This window comes from Canis lupus, chromosome 2, assembly GCF_011100685.1.
Source record: "Canis lupus familiaris isolate Mischka breed German Shepherd chromosome 2, alternate assembly UU_Cfam_GSD_1.0, whole genome shotgun sequence".
Lineage (NCBI taxonomy): Eukaryota > Metazoa > Chordata > Mammalia > Carnivora > Canidae > Canis > Canis lupus.
In genome coordinates this window covers 40,961,772-40,981,509 of record NC_049223.1, presented here as the reverse complement: position 1 = coordinate 40,981,509, position 19,738 = coordinate 40,961,772, and the positions used below count along the sequence as shown (strand labels likewise).

Below are 19,738 nucleotides of genomic sequence, written 5' to 3'. Positions count from 1 at the left end.
CAGTTCATTTAATTGCAGATCAGCAATATACATTTTTGCAGGTATAAATTTTATAGCAAAAAAATCCATTTTGGTACAGCTAATAATTTTGTAGTATATTATTTTGTATAAATATTTTTTTATTTTTTGGTAAGAAATACTTCAGCAAGTTAACATTGTACTTTAAACGCTGTAATTCCTAGTGACTAGCTGACATTAAGAATTATTGTTGGACATCATATAGTCAAAACTGAATAAATTTTCATGTAGGCTCAGCTTTAAAACATCAGTCTTGGGACACCTGGGTGGCTCAGTGGTTGAGCGGCTGCCTTCAGCTCAGGTCATGATCCTGGGGTCCTGGGATCGAGTCCTGCATCAGACTTCCAGTGGGGAGCCTAGTTCTCCCTCTGCCTATGTCTCTGCCTCTCTCTGTGTGTCTCTCATGAATAAATAAATAAAAATATTTTAAAAAATAAAACACAATCTTTAAAAATATTTACATCTTATTATGTTAAGTGTATTTTTAATTTTAATTTAGTTTAATTTAATTTTTTTGCTTAGTGTATTTTTATACAGTAAGTTTCACATATCTGTCTGACTCTATCTTTGGTCTAGGACGTTTTTAGGGGACAAATGTCTAAAACTTTAATGACCAAATTAGAAGGTAATCTGGCTTGGTTTCCCAAAATATATTTTTCTCTTTGGTCACACTTAAGTTTGATTAGTAATCATAAGCTGCATCTATATACAGTTTTATCTGTCATTGACAAACCAAAATTCCTGATAGCATTAATTCAAGACCTGTTTATGGTTTACATACAGAGTCAAAGAAATCGCAGCCAAGCACTGAAGAGAAGGAAGGTTAACATTTGTAGAAAGCATTTATAAGTTGGTATGCGGCGACTCACTTTCTTTATCTCTTAACACCACAGCTTTTTATCTGCATTTTATGGATGAGGGAACAGAAAAGAAAGAATGTATGTAATCCTCAAAAAGTCACTCAGCTAGGGATGGACCCCTAATTGTAGTCCAGATTTTGTGACTTCAAAACCCAGACGTTTCTCAAACTTATCACACAGCGTGCAAATATCCTGATATTTTGTAACAAGGAAAGGAAATCAAGCCTTATATGCTTGAACTAATTGTCTCCTTATTTTCTTCTTCATGTTTCCAATATAAATCACTATAAAAGCTTGAAACATTGACAGGATCCTATTTCCTATCCATTCATCTTAATTTTGAAGGATCTGGAGGAAAAAGACGTTCCAAGGAGCTGCTTGGACAAGGAGTTATTTATTAATAGAAAAATGGACTCAGACAAAAGCGCTGGGGTAAGAAGGCATTACCAATGCATTTCTGTGTCTGAATCTATATACAGCCATAACATTCTCAATGAAAGAGTTATTCACCACCGTTTCCATTTTTCATTTTGTATCTCTTAATATCTGTCATTTATACTCTGGCCTGTTAGCTATTTAGTTGGAGCTGGGAAGTGGCCTAGAATTGTGCAACGAGCAAATTTGTGTCTGGAATGAAAGAGCTTCTCTTTTTCAGATTGTCATTTTGTTTGACTACCTTTCTTTGTACATTATTTAGTTTATGCTCAAGAGAATTCTAAAATAAAAGTTATCTTTTTAAATGTTAAGTGCAAGTTTTATGTTCAGTTTCCTGGAGTCACTTGAATCATGATGATAATAAAAAATATCCCCTTCAAGAGGAAATGGTTGGGGACACCTGGGTGGCTCAGCAGTTGAGCATCTGCCTTCCCCTCAGGGTGTGATCCCTGGGTACTGGGATCTAGTCCTGCATCAGGCTTCCTGCATGGAGCCTGCTTCTCCCTCTGCCTAGGTCTCTGCCTCTCTCTCTGTGTCCCTCATGAATAAATAAAGTCTTTAAAAAAAGAAAAAAAGAAACAGCCCGTCTCTAACAGAGCTAGCTAGTATTGGTTGATTCAGAAATCCAGCGATCTAAAGACAATCCACTTACTCTTAGAGTGTGAATGCCCTGATAAGTGAGTTAGATGATTACCTTTATTTAACAGCAGAAATCCTACTGGTATTGCTTCAAGCCTTACCTTTCTAGAAGTGAGGGGCTTCTGTATATCAACCACGTCATGGTTATTCTTAAAAAGCAAATAATTAAACAAGGACAGTAGTTTATTTGGCAGGGGAAAAAAAAGTTTAAAAATCCCAAAGGATCTGGGATCCCTGGGTGGTGCAGCGGTTTAGTGCCTGCCTTTGGCCCAGGGCGCGATCCTGGAGACCCGGGATCGAATCCCACATCGGGCTGCCGGTGCGTGGAGCCTGCTTCTCCCTCTGCCTGTGTCTCTGCCTCTCTCTCTCTCTCTGTGACTATCATAAATAAGTAAAAATTAAAAAAAAAATCTCAAAGGATCAAATTAGGATAGATAGCAATCTCTATGAGAATATGAGAGATTAAAAAAAAAAAAAAAAAAAAAAAAAAAAAAAAAAAAGAGAATATGAGAGATTTATACAGGTTGGTGGTTCTTTTTCAGGGGGAAAAAGAGTAGAACAGGTAGGGGGCACTTGAATTCTATTTCTTTGCTTGAAAATATATGAAGAATATGATGAAAAGTTAACATTTTCAAATTCTAAAGAGTGCGAACATGGGAGTTTGTTAAATTACCATCTGCTTTTCTGTAGTTTTGAAATTTTCACTGAAAACAAAGGAAGAGAAGGAGAAACAGACAAAGGATTCATTACTACTTTTTTTTTTTAAGATTTTATTCATTTATTCATGAGAGATACAGAGAGAGGCAGAGGCACAGGCAGAGGGACGAGAAGCAGGCTCCATGTAGGAGCCGGATATGGGACTCCATACCGGGACTCTGGGATCACCTCCCGAGCCAAAGGCAGGCGCTCAACCACTGAGCCACTCAGGCGTTCCCCATTACTGTTTTTTTTTTTTTTTTTTTAGTCTTTAGATGGCAAAAGGTAAGAAAATCATTTTAATTTTCAGTAATAAGAATGAGATTATTATAACAATAATGGAAAACCAATGAGAGTTTTTTTAAGTGGACAAGAATCAGGGAAAATAGCTGGAAAAATAACAAAATAAGCACATTTTTTAAAACCTTGCAAACAGGGGTGCCTGGGTGGCTCAGTCGGTTAGGCGTCTGTCTTCAGGTCTGGCCATGATCTCAAGGTCCTGGGATCAAGCCTCTTGTCGAGCTCCATGCTCAGCTGGGAATGTGCTTCTCCCTCTGTCCCCTCCCCTTGTTCATGCTCTAAATAAAAAATAAATAAAACAAACAAACCTTGGAAACAGATTGCGAACCATTGTGGCTAAGAGGTTGGACAGATTATAGCTTTGTCTTTTGTTGTTGTTATTATTTTGTTATAGCCTATAGTTACATTTATTGTCTGGCCCTTCCTTAGAGATTTTTCACTTAGGAGATTAGGTTGCACCTGTGAACCTGCACCAAGGAAAATAGAGCATTAGAGCGTTTGAAGTCAGTATCTGTTTTATCACATGGGTCAGCAACTACCTAACGATTGTCTCCTTCCCACTTAAGGCAAAAGGAAATTCTGTGATTGGAGTTGGCTTTTGAACATTTGAGAATAGTAACATCCAAGAGAGATGGTCAGTGTATAAAAATTGGGAAGGAAATGCCAACAACTCCTCAGTAGAAAGGTGATCATGTTGAGTCTTATTAACTAATCTTTTGGTGGAAAGGATTTGCCTGAGGACATTTATTAAGCTCTCATTTCATAATCATCATCTTCTTATTCAGTTGTCCAACTGCTGATATGCTTTCCATGAGGTGACAACTTGACTCTGATGAGGAGTCTAATTTTTTTTTTCATTTTAGATAATTGATCTTCATAACAGAGTAGGGAACTAACAGCTTGGCTCAATAATTCTCAATCAGCAATTTTCAATATGTTCGATAAATGTGTTTCTATCTAAAATAATATCCGGGACACATATTTAAAAATAAAATTCTGGGGGCACCTGGGTGGCTCAGTTGATTAAGCAGCCAACTCTTGATTTCGACTCAGGTCATAATCTCAGGATGTGAGATCAAGCCTCCTTTCTAGTACACCTAGCACAGAGTTGGCCCAAGATTCTCTCTCTCTCTCTCTCTCTCTCTCTCTCTGCTCTTCCCCCAACTTGCACAACCCATACACTGTCTCTCTCTCAAATAAATAATTAAATAAAAAAAAAACATTCTGGGTGCCTGGGTGGTGCAGTCAGTTGAACATTCAGCTGGAGTCATGATCTTGGGGTCAAGGAATCAAGCCCTGTATGGGGCTCTGAGCTCAGACGGGAGTCTGCTGGAGATTCTCTCTCCCTCTCCCTCTGTCACCCAGCTCGTGCTGTCTCTCTCTCCCAAATAAATAAATAAATAAATATTTATGTTTATAAAAGTAATACATTTATAAAGAATTTGGAGAATTTAGAAATGCATGGAAGAAGACACCAGAAGATACTCATAATCCTACAACTCACCATTTATGAATATTTTGATGTATACTTTTATTGATTTTTCTTCCTACATATATATATTTATGAAACAGCAGGAATTTTGCTGCATGCACAACTATGATTAATCAAGATATGTTAACAAACTGGTTTTGGCATTGTGTATGGATTTGAAAAATGACCTGTTTTTTTGTCTCTAATGAACAATTTGGTCACCAAATACTGAGCTGAAATTCACTAGTAGCCTGTCAGAGTTCTTTTAAAAAAATATTTTTAAAAGATTTTATTTATTTGAGACAGACAGAGAGAGAGAGACAGAGAGAGAGAGAGAACAAGCAGGGGGAGTGGCAGGCAAAGGGAGAAGGAGAAGCAGCCTCCCTGCAGAGCAAGGAGCCGGATGATGGAGGGTTGGGTCCCAGGACCCTTGAGATCGTGACCAGAACTGAAGGCAGGCGTCCTGGCCTGTCAGAATTCTTAAAATGTGATGAAGGAATATTGAAAATAGTAGTCACTTTTTAACCTGTATACCAAACATTAAGGTCAAGCTCATTATTACAAACTCTGTGATATTAATGATATATCTAAATATACTCTGAGGAAATGTGGGGCTAAAATTTATTGAGCATCTACTATGTGTCAGGCAGAGTGCTGGATAGTTTGCAAAGATTGCCTCATCCATATATGATATATGTAGGGTGAAAAATGACCTTTCCAATCTCTGTACCCATAAAGTGGGACAGAAATAACCTAGGTTCAAATTCCTGCAATTCAAGGATGGAAAAGACAGGGTGGACATTGAGCTGTGAGGTGCTGCAAGGGTGTCTTGAGAGTCAGCACCATGGTGGAAGACATCAAGACCAAAATCAAGAACTACCAGGCTGCCCCTTTTGACAGCTGCTTCCCCAACCAGAACCAGACCAGGAACTGCTGGTGGAACTACCTGGACTTCCACCACTGTGAAAAGGCAATGTCTGCTGCTAAAGGGGGTGATGTCTCCGTGCATAAAGGACACCGGCATGTGTACAAGTCCCTCTGCGCCATATCCTGGTTGTCAGCCTGGAATGACCACCAAGCAGAAGGCATGTTTCTTGGGAACATCTGAACTGGTTCCACCACCTCTCCTCTGTCCTCCATCCTTCCCCTAAGGTGGTGAAGGGGGATATGGGTACATGGTGATCCCCACCCTGGGATCCTGAATCATGGCTTAACTCATAATAAATACTTGTTGGAAAAGTGTAAAAGAAAAGAAAGAAAGAAAAGACAGGGTGAATTTTGATCAGAAATATTTAAATTCACTGTTGAATCAAGGAAAAGTGCATGACTCCTTTATTCTCTCCTTATTTTGTGTATGGAGGCCCAGCCGCAGTATTAAAATTGTATCTTCTGTTGGGTAGATTTTTGCTTTATAAGAATTCAGTGCAATTTATTTTGCATAAAAGATATTCCGTGTGCTGCTGTATCAGGATTGCTCAAGGATGCATTGCTTACTATAGAGGAGACTCTGCCTTCCGCAGATCTATAGGTAATAGAATATGCCTCCGGAATACATTTTCCTAAAGTTAAAATCAGATATGCCGTGGGCTCACATAACAAGCCATGTCAATGCAAAGTTGCAAGTCATTTACTGCAGAGTTACAGGAAATGCAAATTTGATCCGGTGTTAGACAAGTTGAAAGCTCTATTTTGCTGCCTGCCTTATAGAAATAGCTTGCTTGTTTACATGTTGTTTTATTTTTATTTTTTTAAAGGTTTTAATTTATTTATTTATGATAGTCACAGAGAGAGAGAGAGGCAGAGACATAGGCAGAGGGAGAAGCAGGCTCCATGCACCAGAAGCCCGATGTGGGATTCAATCCCGGGTCTCCAGGATCGTGCCCTGGGCCAAAGGCAGGCGCCAAACCGCTGCGCCACCCAGGAATCCCCTACATGTTGTTTTAGATAAACCCCACACTGGGAAGCGTGACTTAGGTGACCATAGGCATGATGCTGCCCTCATGCTCATGGTTGTCATCAGTAACGTATCCTCTACCTTACGAGGGACAGACATGGTAAAATTGGCACGTGTTCATGTGACCAAAGCCTTTGTTAGGAGAACTTTGGTAGGATATTTCTTTATGTGAGTGTTTGTCTTAAAGTTTACCTTTGCCTCCAAACAGGTGGGGCCCTTAGCATTTCCTAATGTGTTAGCACCTTGCTTCTGGTCTTCCCATGATCATTTCTCTGAATCCTTACAACAGAACTCTGTCTTGGGGTGGTTTTTAGGAGCACAGGCTCTAGACTAGCTAGTAGGGTTTGAATCCTAGCTTGAAATGCTAGTGTGATACTTTGCACTACAGAAAACTTAACTTGCCTAGGCTTCATTTTCTCCCCTGGTAAAATGAGGATAGTAATCTCACCACACTTATGGGGTGGCTGTGAAGGAGAAGGCAATGTGCAGCGCAATGTCTTAGTCAAGGAATGAAATCCTTCTAATCCTGTTAGATGGGTGAGGCAAATATAAAGCAGAAAGACATCAAGAAGTTAAGTAAGACCCTTGGCCTAGGGCCACATAATTGCAGAATTGGAGTCAGATCAGCCGTTCCCATCTCAGCCTTCTTCTAATGGCTGCTTTGCTTTCTTAATTGAACACATATGTGTATATGCAGCTGTTGACTTTTAGATGTGATGTTTCTGGTGTTGCGTCAACAAATGTAATTATGGAGCTTATACATTGCAACAGACTCAGTGGTGAGGCAATGTAGCTCTAACACTGGGACTTATCTACACCCAAATGCTCACACGCACAAGCACATGCAAGCGCATCTACAGTCAGAATGCTCCCCTCTCAAAGGAAACCTCAGACTCTTTGCACATATCTTGCTTCTAGTTATGGTCCTGTCACAACTTGGGCATTTACTCAGAGCCTCAGCCTTCCCGCTTGAAAAAAGAAATAATAGTACATGACTTGTATTGTTAATCATTACTAATCAGAATTAATCAAGATAACGTATGAAGAGTCCTTAGCCTTAAATTAAGCCCAGCACAGAATAAATTCCTTATAGGGACGCCTGGGTGGCTCAGTGGTTCAGCGTCTATCTTCAGCCCAGGGCGTGATGCTGGGATCCGGGATCGAGTCCCACATCGGGCTCCTTGCAGGGAGCCTGCTTCTCCCTCTGCCTGTGTCTCTGCCTCTCTCTCATTGTGTCTCTCATGAATAAATGACAACCGATTGGAAAGTTGAATATTTTGTTTTCTCCTCTCTCTTTTTTGATTTTATTTATTTGAGAGAGAGAGAGAACAAGTGATGGAGTGTGGGGGAGAGAGAGAGAGAGAGAAAGGAGCAGAGTCCCCAATAGCAGGGAGCCCAATATGGGACTTGATCCTAGGACCTGGAGATCATGACCTGAGTTGAAGGTGGGTGCTTAATCAACTGAGCCACCCAGGCGCCCCAGGTGTCTTGTTTTCTTTTTCTTTTTAAAAATATTTTATTTATTTATTTGAGAGAGAGAGAGAGAGCACAAACCAAGGATAGAGGCAGAGAGAGAAGCAGGTTCCACACTGAACAGGGAGCCCAATGTGGGACTTGATCCCAGAAAAATGAGATCGTGACCCGAGCCAAAGGCAGATGCTCAACCAACTGAGCCACCAGGCACCTATCTTATTTATCATCTCTTTCCTCCCATTAGAATTATGTTCTACAGAGGAGGGACTCCAGGACAGTGCTGGACACATAGCAAGTGTCCCCCTAAAAGTCTGTATATAAATTAATGAGTGGAGAAGAGTTTGAGAGCAATGGGAAAGAGGAAGGGAATCACCTGTGTGAGCAAAGAGGGAGGGACCAGCCTGTATTACTAATTTCTCACGTGAACTTCTGGGTCTACCGCAACCAGCATTTGTTAAAAAGGAGCAATGTCCCAAAGGAAGTTCACTTAAGAAATCATGAATAGGAAAAAAAAAAAAAAAGAAGAAGAAAAGAAATCACGAATAGGGCAGCCCAGGTGGTTCAGCAGTTTAGCGCCGCCTTCAGCCAGGGGTCTGATCCTGGAGACCCAGGATGAGTCCCACATCTGGCTCCCTGCTTGGAACCTGCTTCTCCCTCTGCCTGTGTCTCTGCCTCTCTCTCTCTCTCTCTCTGTTTCTCATGAATAAACAAATAAAATCTTAAAAAAAAAGTCATGAGTAATCTGATAGAGCACAGGCGGTTCAGCAAGTATCTTTCTCCTCATGGGGACAGTGGTGGGGTGTGCAAGTACAACTTGTGTAAACATACTTGTCTTTGATTCGAGTTCACATCAACTTCCATCCCCAACCTTTCATGGCTGTCACAATCCTGCTATTGAAATTCTGTTTTCCAATACCCTGATTCCTCTCCAAAATTGGACTTGCGAGTTTCAGTTGATCAGATTGCAGATGCCTTCAAAGATGGTGCGTGCACAAAGAAGCCTGCCATATGCTTATTAGCATTGATTCCCTGCATGTGACACAATTATAGTAGTGACTGGCACACAGCAACCGCTCCACGAATGCTCCCTGTTGTTGCTGTCGGTATTATTATCATCATTACCCATGTATTCCAAAAGGATTTCTGGAGTTCTTATGTTCCTGCAGATGTTCTGGGTTTAAGATATTTTTTTAAATAAAGTTTTCTTTTATTTTAAAGATTTTATTTATGTATTCATGAGGCACCCAGAGAGAGAGGCAGAGACCCAGGCAGAGGGAAAAGCAGGCTCCCTATGGGGAGCCGGATGTGGGACTCCATCCCAGGACCCCAGGGTCACCACCTGAGCTAAAGGCAGATGCTCAACTGCTGAGCCACCCAGGTGTCCCTGGGCTCAAGATATTTAGTGGCAAACTAAACAGACCCAGAGCTCTGACATCATGAAGCTTATGATGTAGTGGGGAGGTTCACAAGAAAGAGTTTAGTATGTCACGGGGAACAGTGAATGATTGTGCTACTTGGGTGGGTGGCTGCGGACTACACTCTAGCTGAGGGTGGGCCCCCATCTGCCTTGTTTTAACACTGTCACTCCAGTATCTCGTGAAGAGCATAGTAGGCATTCAGTTCACGTTGGATGAATAAATTAAGGAGTCGCCTGGGTGGCTGAGCGTTTGAGCGCCTGCCTTGGGCCCAGGGGTGATCTTGGGGTCCTGGGATCGAGTCCTACGTCGGGCTCCCTGCATGGAGCCTGCCTCTCTCTGTGTCTCTCATGAATAAATACATAAAACTCCTTAAAAAGAATAAATTAAGGAATTTAATGAGTGAATTTCCGAGAGGAGGCCTAGTCTAATGTGGGCACCGGGGGTTCCGGACGTCGGCTGTGTGTGCGGAGGCCGTGCCAGCTCTGCCGGTCGCCAGCTCCGTGTTTACTGGCAAAGCGTGGTTTAGGGTGTATGTGGGTGGACACCGGGAGGAGAGTGAGCTGTGAGAGCAGGCATCCGCGTAAGTAACTTGTGTGTGGAACTGAGGGAACTCGGCGGGCCGAAGCGTGTGTATTTTTGAGCTAAATCCTAGCTTATGTGTGAGCCCCCGTGGAGGGTTCTGACTGAGGCAAAGCTGAGCTCGAGGGAGTGTGCGAGGTATTAGCCTCGGGTTTGTTGTACGATGGGGTATCGGTGGTGTCTTACAATCTAGGGACGTGTGTGCGTGTCTGTGACAGGCAAACTAATTGTGAGGCAAATTCTGGGGCAGAAAGCACCATCTGGGGTCCCAAACACGAGGTAAGAATAGCTGAAGCGTCGATCTGCCTGTGAGTCGGGGACGGGCTTTTGTCACTGTCAGCGAAGTAAGAGGGTGTCTTTCAACAGGTTCGGCAGGTCTTGGTTTGAGGGTGCGGGTGTGCGAGGCACCACCGTGAGGCCGCTCTACGAGGAGGAGGCGGCAAGCCCGGGATTACGCGTAAGCAAAGTGCGGGACTAAGTCGGCTAACCCCTGTGCGTGTGCGTGTGCGTGTGCGCGCGTGCGAGAGGTGTTGCTGCACACGAGTGCGGCTTCGAGGCGCACCGGCCGAGCCACCTGGAGCGGCGGGTCCCAGGGGGCGGACAGGCCTGCGCGGGGGAGGCGACCTCGCAAGTCCGCGAGGGGGCGAGGGTTAGTGCGCGTGTGCGCGTGCGGCCCGGGGTCCTCGGGAGCCGGGGCTGGCGCTGGGGCAGGGCGGCCGGGCGGCGACCCGGGGGCGGCGCCGGGGTCGGGGGCGCGGCGGGGGCGGCGCGGGCGGCGCGGGCGGCGGGGGGCGGCGGGGCGGGCGGCGGCAGGTCCCCGGCGGAGCGCGCGCTGGCTGGCGGCGGCCCGGCAGGAACCGGAGCTGCACTGCCGCCTCTGGCGCGAACGCTCAGGCGCCTCCCCCCGCCCCAGTCACTGTGGCTCGGCGCACGCTGCCGGCGGCTGCCCTTTCCGCCTGCGGGGGAGCCGAGCCGCGGGGCCGCCGCGCGCCGAGCCATGGCCTCGGGCCGGAGGGGCTGGGACAGCGCCCACGAGGACGATCTGCCCGTGTACCTGGCCCGGCCCGGCACCACGGACCAGGTCCCGCGGCAGAAGTACGGCGGCATGTTCTGCAGCGTGGAGGGCGCCTTCGAGAGCAAGACGCTGGATTTCGATGCGCTGAGCGTGGGGCAGCGGGGCGCGAAGACCCCCCGGAGCAGCCAGGGCGGCGGCCGGGGCGCGGGGAGCCGGCCGGGGCTCGAGGCCGACAGCCCGCGCCGGGGCCAGGGCCAGGGCCAGGGCCAGGGCCAGGGCCAGGGCCGCGAGGACGCCAGGGAGCCCGCGCCCGCCGCGCCCGCCGCGCCCGCCGGGGTGGAGATCCGGAGCGCCACGGGCAAGGAGGTGCTGCAGAACCTCGGCCCCAAGGACCAGGTAGGGGGGCCCGGGGCCGGCCGCCCCTGCCCGCGTCCCCGGACCCCGGCACAACTTTTCTCCCGCTCACTTCGCCCGGGGGGCGGGGGCCCTGCAGGAGGAGGAGGAGGGGAGGAGGAGGAGGAGGAGGAGGAGGAGGAGGAGGAGGAGGAGGAGGAGGAGGAGGAGGAGAGCATCCTCTCGGAGCGTACAGCGCGACCTGCGAGCGGGGACCCGGAGTCGCGCGGGCCCCCGGGAGCAGCATCCCCGTGCGCGCGGGACCGGGGCGCGCCCCCCGCCCCACCCCTGGGCCTGCGGGTCTGGGTGGGTGTGTCGGCCCGCACCGCCCGGAAGGCTTGCTGGTGCCCAGCCCTCCTCTCCGCCCGGGTAGCCGCCAGCACAATGGGCTTCGCCCCACGCTGGCCCTAGATTAAATCTCAACCCGGGTCACCAGGGCAGAGGGCAAACTCCATAGGCCCCGGATGAACACACGGGACGGGCGGTCTCCCCTCTCACTCTTCCAACATCCTCTGTGTCCCTGAAACTTTTGGGTGTGGAGCCACTAGACTAAACAGCCCAGTCTGAATGCCTCTCTCCTGTCCTGGATGGACATTTCACATCTGTGTTGGTAACGTGTACATTTGTGTACGGAGCTTGCTGCTGCAAGACTGGGTGCTGCACAGGGATCCAGCTGTCCCTGGGAGACTATCGCTTAGTTTTGAAAACGGGCCAGAGTACTAAGGGTGCACTTTAAACTTAGCACAAGCTGCAGAGTCTCTGCCGCTCCTACATGTGCCAAAGCCAGTTTCTTCTGTATGTGTGTTTTTGAGAAACTCATGCCACTTTGAATCGACTGGAGATACGGCCTTGAGATCCAGCTTGCTCTCATCTATTTGTTTATTTCGTAGAAAATCAGAACCACCTTTCAGAAAATTCAGGCTCTGGGCAGGGCTGGAGTATTCAAAGTTCAAACTGATGCTTTTGAGTTGGGGAACAATAGTAATCAGATACGTCACTCTTGTGTAGATAACGGCAGCAAAATCCATCCACGGATAGTATTCTGTGCAAATACTGATATAATAATAACCCAAAATGGAAATGTCTGCCTCAGAGCAATTACAGTTAATGCTTAACCGAGATTTTCAAGGTTTTCCATTCAAATGCAGCGAGCCCCTCAAAGGAAAGCATATCTCTGCACTGCTTGGTTTTCGAAAGTTTGAAAAAACAAACAAAGCTTTAATACCACTAGGGGAAAAAGAGTGCCCTTGGGAAACAATGTCCACGTCCCTTGGAATCACTCTCTTAGTGTGTGATTTTCATATCATCCTTAGAATGTGGGATTCCTCTAGGCTCTGCTCAAATAACCCTTTCACAAGAAACTTCTGATATTTTGGAAAAGCTGTGGCTGATTTCTAAACTTAAGAATGGTGTTACAGGAAGATTATTGCCTCTCTTCAGGTCTTAGCTGATGGGGATTGAAATGTTCCTTCCCTTCCTGACTCTAAGGGGTGGGAGAAGTGATGGAAAAGGTCGGTAACAATTGCTGTGAGTCAGTGCTATTCCCTTTGCTGGAACACCCCTGATGTAAGCCAGATAATATGCCTGGTTTGCAGGATTTAAGAATGGTAACTAGAGAAAGGGAAAATGTTCCTCCTGTAAACCCAGAAATTCTCTCGTTTTCCTTCCTTTTGCAAACCCTGTACTTTTGGCTGCTAATTGAAAAATAATGCTACAACTTAAGCATCAGCAGGATTTCTTGTGCTACGTGGTTATTTGTAAGTTCGGGCTTACTGTCAGCTTCATGCCGGCCATGTTATTATCTCTAATTTGGTTGAATCACGCTGCTAGAAGAGTCAGCAGACCTTATCTACTTCTGTACTTAATGGCTATTTCCTTGAGGGTAGGGATTGGGTGTTTGGGTTTATCGCTGTAGCAGAAATGCCTGGCACATTGGAGGTGCTCCATGAATGTTTGGTACATTAAACCTCCTTCATTAAGCCATATATTTTTTTGCTACGTAGATCCACAATAACTATCTAGCCTCTATTTATTTATTTTTTGTGAATTAAAAAAATATTTTTTTAAGGTAAACTCTAGGCCCATCGTGAGGCTTGAACTCATGACCCTGAGATCAAGAGAAACAAGAGAAACTGAGCCAGACAGATGTCCCTTCTGGCCACTCTTTTAAATACCACATTTAAATATACCATGCAGCCGGGGTGGCTCAGCGGTTTATAACACCGCCTTTGGCCCAAGGTGTCATCCTGGAGACCTGGGATCGAGTCCCACGTCGGGCTCCCTGCATGGAGCCTGCTTTTCCCTCTGCCTGTGTCTCTGCCTCTCTCTCTCTCTCTCTCTCTCTGTGTGTGTGTCTCATGATTGAATAAAATAAAATATTTAAAAATAAATAAATAAATACCACATTTTCAGGGAGCATGCTACCTCATGAAGCAACTTTGGAAAACTTCACTTTAAAAAAAATTGAATTAAGCCCAAATCTGCCTACTTTTAGTTTCTATAAACTATTCTTAGTTCTGACCTTTTAAAATACAAGAATAAAGTTTTTAAAAAAAATTCTGAGATATTTTAATGACATAAGCGTGTGGGTTTGTTTATCTGTCAGAAAAGGGTGGGTATTGCCACAGTAACAAGCACTCCCCACATCTCAGTGGCTTCATCAAACAACAATTTATTTCTTGCTCCTGCTACTGTCCAGTAAGAGTCAGCAGGGCGGCTGTGTTCAACATTTCCCCTCCGGGACCTAGGCTGATAGACTGATGGAAGTTTCATGTCGATGCACTCATGCTGGGAAGAACATGTGGTGAGTTGCTCACAGACTCTTGAACTCCCACGCTGAAGTCGCAAACATGACTTATATGCACATTTCACTGGCCAGAGCGAATCATTAATCCGTGTCCAGCTTCAAAAGAACGAGGAGGGCGCAGTCTTAAAGTGATCCTGTTAGATGAGATTAGAAATATTTGGAATATAGCTTTAATATCTCTTCTCCATTTGGGGCGGGACTGCGGGGATGGGACCTGACTCCATCCACCCAAATTATGTGACTGTAAGCATCTCACTCTGCCCCTGTGCCCCTACTTTCTCATCTGCAAGTGTGGGTAACAGTGACTACTTTGCCAGATGCCTGGGTGGCTCAGCGGTTGAGCATCTGCCTTTGGCTCAGGGCGTGATGCCGGAGACCCGGGATCAAGTCCCACATCGAGCTTCCTGTAGGGAGCTTGCTTCTCTCCCTCTGCCTGTGTCTCTGCCTGTCTGTGTGTCTCTCATGAATAAATAAATAAAATCTTAAAAAACAAAACAGTGACTACTTTGTACATAAGAAGTACTCATACATATTAATTACTATTCCTCTTTGATTTTTACTGCCTTTGTATGTTTGAGGGCAATCTCCCTAAAATTCTCTTTATTAGCCTTATCACTGCTAGCTTCTTTAGCCTTCCCATATGTAATAAGTCTTTCATCCTTCTGATTTTTTTTTCAGGTGATGCTATATTTTATAAGTATTCTTTCAAAAACACAGTGCCTAGAACTGAACACAGTGCTCCAGATGGGATATGGCTTTGGCAAAATGTATTGTATTATAGATAATAATTAGGTTGTCTATAAATCAAATTCATTGTTTTGTCTATAGATCAAATCAATGATTTATAGACAACATATGCTTCCGTAGTACGAGATTACACCTAATAATTCAGTATCCATGTCCTGCTATTGTCTGCATAGTACATTCTCTGTCATTTAAGCATTCAGAAAGTTTTTCACATAAGCTGCTAACTAATTAGCCAGTATGTCTCCATTCTATACTGGTACAACTGACCTTAAGACTAACCAACAAACAAAGAAACCCAAAACCTTTAGCTAGGAAATTTTATTTTTATTCTTTCTATAATATTTATCACCACCTTTGCCCATCTTTCTGTCATCATAATTTTGAACCTTAATTCTATGATATAGCATCCCTATCCCCAGCTTTGAACTATCTGCAGATTTGATAATAAGTACCCTTTTTGAACACTTTCTATGTACCTGATATATCACAGAACATGATTTTACAGATAAGGAAATTGAAACTGGAAGACTCTTAAGTGTTTAGCCCCAAATCACATGGGTAACACATAGGGAGCCAGAGTTCAAACTGATTTTCTGAGTCCAGAGTCCATTTTTCTGAGTTCTGAATCCCTCTTTCCAGACAAGGAGGCTACTGGTTTATTTTAATTCAGTGAACCTGACCATTGTGTCTGCTCCTGACATGTTGCTGTCATGCAGGGCAAGGACAGAGCTTTCCGCCACACCTCTAGAGCCTTCCTCCATCTTTGCCGCTAGCCCATTATTCAGGACACCTGGAGAACAGTTGCTCAGCCTATGAAAACAGTTGCTGCAAAATCCTTATTTTTCCAAGTTAAATGCAAGGTTATTAAAAGATTTTTAAAGAACGTCTTGATAAACTCACAATATGCTTTGTCTATGGCATCCCTACTGGCTAATCCCCACCCCCCCTTAAGGGAATGAGTTTAGTTAATTAAATGAATAAATTACGAAGAAACTTCACAACAAAAGTTTGTGGCAGAATAAAAGTAAAAAAAAGAAAAGCCTCTGAATTTTACTTTGAGTGTCAAGTGCCAAGTTTGAAGTGTGATTGGGTATTTATATTGTGGTTCTGGACCTACCTCGAAACACCTTGTTAAGTTATGCAGCTCGATTTTCCTTATGATAGGCACTTATACTGCCAAAATCCTCCATGGCTGGCTCACACGACGTTTTGTTTATCACTTTTGACAGTAAGTGCATAAAAAAAAAAAAAAAGCAATTTTAAAAGAAAAGGAACTATTTTTCACCATTTCTTAAGATGGTTTCCAGAGTTTTTCTTGCAGTGAAGAAATTACTAACGGGAGAAGAATGATGATGGTATATGATATATGGTCTGCCAAGAGCAAATGATACTGCAAAGACTCTGTCATCCAGTGAAAACAGAGTAATGGCATTATGATTATATGGGTCTATCGATAACTCCCTTTTGGGAGCCATGGGGCATTTCTAGTTCCCGGCTTCCCACATGGGCCACTTTTGTGCAAGATGTTTCCTTTGTGCAGTCAGTAGAGGTTCTGGATGGTGGAGGAGAGCATTTGAAACAAGTGACATGTGGTGCTTACCTTTTTATCATTTGTCATGTGCTTTTTTTTTTTTTTTTTTTTTTTTTTTTGGTCCTGGGTGAAAAGTTTACAGAACCGATCCAGCAAAATTGAAGTTTTCCCTATCCTGCATAAGGGAAGAAATAGAATTCTCTAAATCATCAGAGTTCCTGGAGAGTACGTGAGTTCTACAAAGCTGCTCTGGCAAAGAAAGTTGGGCTTAGGCTGGGGAAAAAGGCCCTTGCTTACCTGGCCCCCAGGCCACACTCGAATCTGGGACTATGTTTACTTACCCAAACTTGGAAATGTTTGAAACCTTTCAGAACTTTGGTTTAGTTTGAGGGTAGGCATTTGAGGAACATAAAAAAAAAAAAAAAAAAAGGTGCCTTCCAAGTAATGCTGCGATTGGCAGTGTTCCCTCAAAGTAATGGTCCGCGGAGACAGGGTTTTGCTGACGGCTCTTGTAAGTAATGACTCACGGCCAGGGGACTGTCCGGGATGCTTTTCTGTCCGTGATGTCTATAGCTGATTCTCTTTACGATTAATTTCCGCTGGGCATTATTCCTGCAGATAATGGTCCTGGGAGGCAGCGGATAAAGCTTGCTAGCAATAGGCAGTCTGGCTGCGGGGCACGCAGGCTGTGACTGGCTCCTCAGCCCTCCGGTTTTGAGAAGACAACGAAGTCCGTTTAGGCGAGTAAGCACTTTGTAAGAACTGAGACTTCTAGGAAAATAGAATGTTAAAATTGATCTGTACTCTTAACCTGGCCTTATGTGGCATTCAGAAAACAGTTCTCTATCCGAAAAGCAAGGAGATGAGGCAAACAGTAAACAAAGCCACAAACAAAAACTTAACCAACAGGATAAAGCACTAGCAGGCTCAGCTTGGAAACCCACCCTTTAACCAGCTGTACAGCTTTGGCAAGTTACCCCCCTTCTCTCTCAGCCTGAGCTTTTCTCTTTTGTTTTCTTTTCTTTTCTTTCTTTTCTTTTCTTTTTCTTCTTTCTTTTTCTTTTTTTCTTTCTTTTTCTTTCTTATGTCTTTTGTATTTTTAGGGGCGTTTATTCTTGGATGTGATTCCCTTTCCGGGTTGGATACAATTGTTTCGTCTTTCTTCTTTTTGTTTTCTTTCTTCTTTCTGTTCTTTCTTTCTTCTTCTTTCTTTCTTTCTTTCTTTCTTTCTTTCTTTCTTTCTTTCTTTCTTTCTTCTTTCTTTTTTCTTTCTTTCTTCTTTCTTAAGATTTCATTTATTCATTGGAGATAGAGCATGAGCAAGGGGAAGGGGAGAGGTAGAGGGAGAAGCAGGCTCTCCGATGAGCAGGGTGTGTGACATGGGGCTTGATCCTAGGACTCTGAGATCATGACCTCAGCTGCAAAGGCAGATGCTCAACTGACTGAGCCACCCAGGTGCCCCAAGCTTCCTCCTTTCTAAAATGAAGGGGATAGGGGATCCCTGGGTGGCTCAGTGGTTTAGCACCTGCCTTTGGCCCAGGGTATGATCCTGGAGTCCTGGGACTGAGACCCGCATCAGGCTTCTGGCATGGAGCCTGCTTCTCTCTCTCTGCCTGTGTCTCTGCCTCTCTCTCTCTCTCTCTCATGAATAAATAAATAAAACCTTAAAGGAAAATAAAATGAAGGGGATGGACCAGTGGTCACCACAACCACGGTCTATAAGCTTTTTTGATTGTGCACCTCTATGCAAAAGTTCTTTGAGCCTTATCTCTCTGTGTGTATGTACACACATGCACATATATATAAATTAAATGCACAACTTATGTACAGTTGACCCTTGAGAAACACAAGGGTTACGGTGCCAACTCCGTGCAGTCAAAACACCATGTATAAATCTTGACCCCCCCAAACCTTTTTTTTTTAATTTTTAAAAAATTTTTAAAAGATTTTATTTAGTTATTCGTGAGAGATACAGAGAGAGAGAGAGAGAGAGAGAGAGAGGCAGAGACACAGGCAGAGGGAGAAGCAGACTCCATGCAGGGAGCCTGACGTGGGACTCAATCCGGGGTCTCCAGGATCACACCCCTGGCTGAAGGCGGCACTAAACCGCTGGGCCACTGGGGCTGCCTGACTCCCCTGAACCTTAACTACTCATAGCCTACTGTTGATCAGAAGCCTTACTGGTAATGTAAAGTCACTGAACACATATTTTGTTGTGTTATATGTATTATGTACTGTATTCTTATGATAAAGTAAGCTAGAGAAAGAAAATGTTATTAAGAAAAGTGTAAGGGAGAGAAGGGAAAAGTGTAAGGGATAGAGTACTGCACTGCTATTTATTAAAGAAATCCACACAAATGGACCAGTAAAGTTCAAACCCAAGTTGTTCAACAGTCAACTATATTAATATCTTATGAAACATTTTACAATATGAAAGAAGTACAAAGTAAAATATTATTTATACAATTATGAATCCTTGTACCTTAGTGGCTTTTCTTGCCTACCCAATCGAGTAAGTGCTGGTAAGTCCATAATCTTTAGATCCAACCATTAAGAGTCAGTGGTTCTGATATTATAGTCATTAATGAATTCACTGTTTGAGTTCTTCAGCAATATATGCTCTTTTCTTAAAAAAGATTTTATATATTTATTTATTTATGAATGAATGAAACAGAGAGAGACAGAGACACAGGCAGAGGGAGAAGCTCCTCCATGCAGGGAGCCAGATGCGGGACTCAATTCTGGGACTCCAGGTTCACGCCCTGGGCCGAAGGCAGGCACTAAACCGCTGAGCCACCCAGGGACCCCCAATAAATAAAATCTTAAAAAAAAGGAGAGAGAATTGCAAGCAGACTCCCCATTGAGTGTGGAACCTGATCTGGGTCTAATCTCATGACCCTGAGATAATGACCTGAGCCAAAATTGAAAGTCAGATGCTTAACCAACTGAGCCACCCAGGCGCCCTGATATATACTCTTTCATGGTCCAGTTTCTTTCTTTCTTTTTTTTTTTTTTTAAGCTATTTACCTCTTCTTTTTTTTTTAATTTAATTTTAATTTTTATTTTATGATAGTCGCAGAGAGAGAGAAAGAGGCAGAGACACAGGCAGAGGGAGAAGCAGGCTCCATGCACCGGGAGCCCGATGTGGGATTCAATCCCGGGTCTCCAGGATCGCGCCCTGGGCCAAAGGCAGGCGCCAAACAGCTGCGCCACCCAGGGATCCCATGGTCCAGTTTCTAAGAGAAAGTTCAAAACTGTCGAAGACTTGCTCTAAGGCTACAGACCAAGTGTTGGGTAGTGCTCAGTATATCCTCTTATATATGTGGTTTTGGGCCAGTGTGTGGATAACGAAGGTCACCATAAATATGATTCGTCCCTACATTTCCCTTTAACCTCTATTTTT

General features: G+C 44.3%; 2 protein-coding genes across 2 annotated transcripts in view; both read left to right on the top strand.

Annotated features, from left to right (window-relative positions):
* Positions 1–5,263: 5,263 nt before the first annotated feature.
* On the top strand, positions 5,264–5,527 carry LOC100686580 (cytochrome c oxidase subunit 6B1-like). The gene has a single exon (XM_038529617.1). The coding sequence runs from the start codon at positions 5,264–5,266 to the stop codon at positions 5,525–5,527; it is 264 nt and encodes an 87-aa protein (XP_038385545.1).
* A 5,313-nt stretch (positions 5,528–10,840) lies between these two features.
* DPYSL3 (dihydropyrimidinase like 3) overlaps positions 10,841–19,738 on the top strand; it is a 119,617-nt gene continuing 110,719 nt past the window's right edge. The window contains exon 1 of the mRNA XM_038530547.1: positions 10,841–11,254. Within this exon, the coding sequence (XP_038386475.1) occupies positions 10,841–11,254 (414 nt within the window). The remainder of the gene's footprint in view (positions 11,255–19,738) is intronic.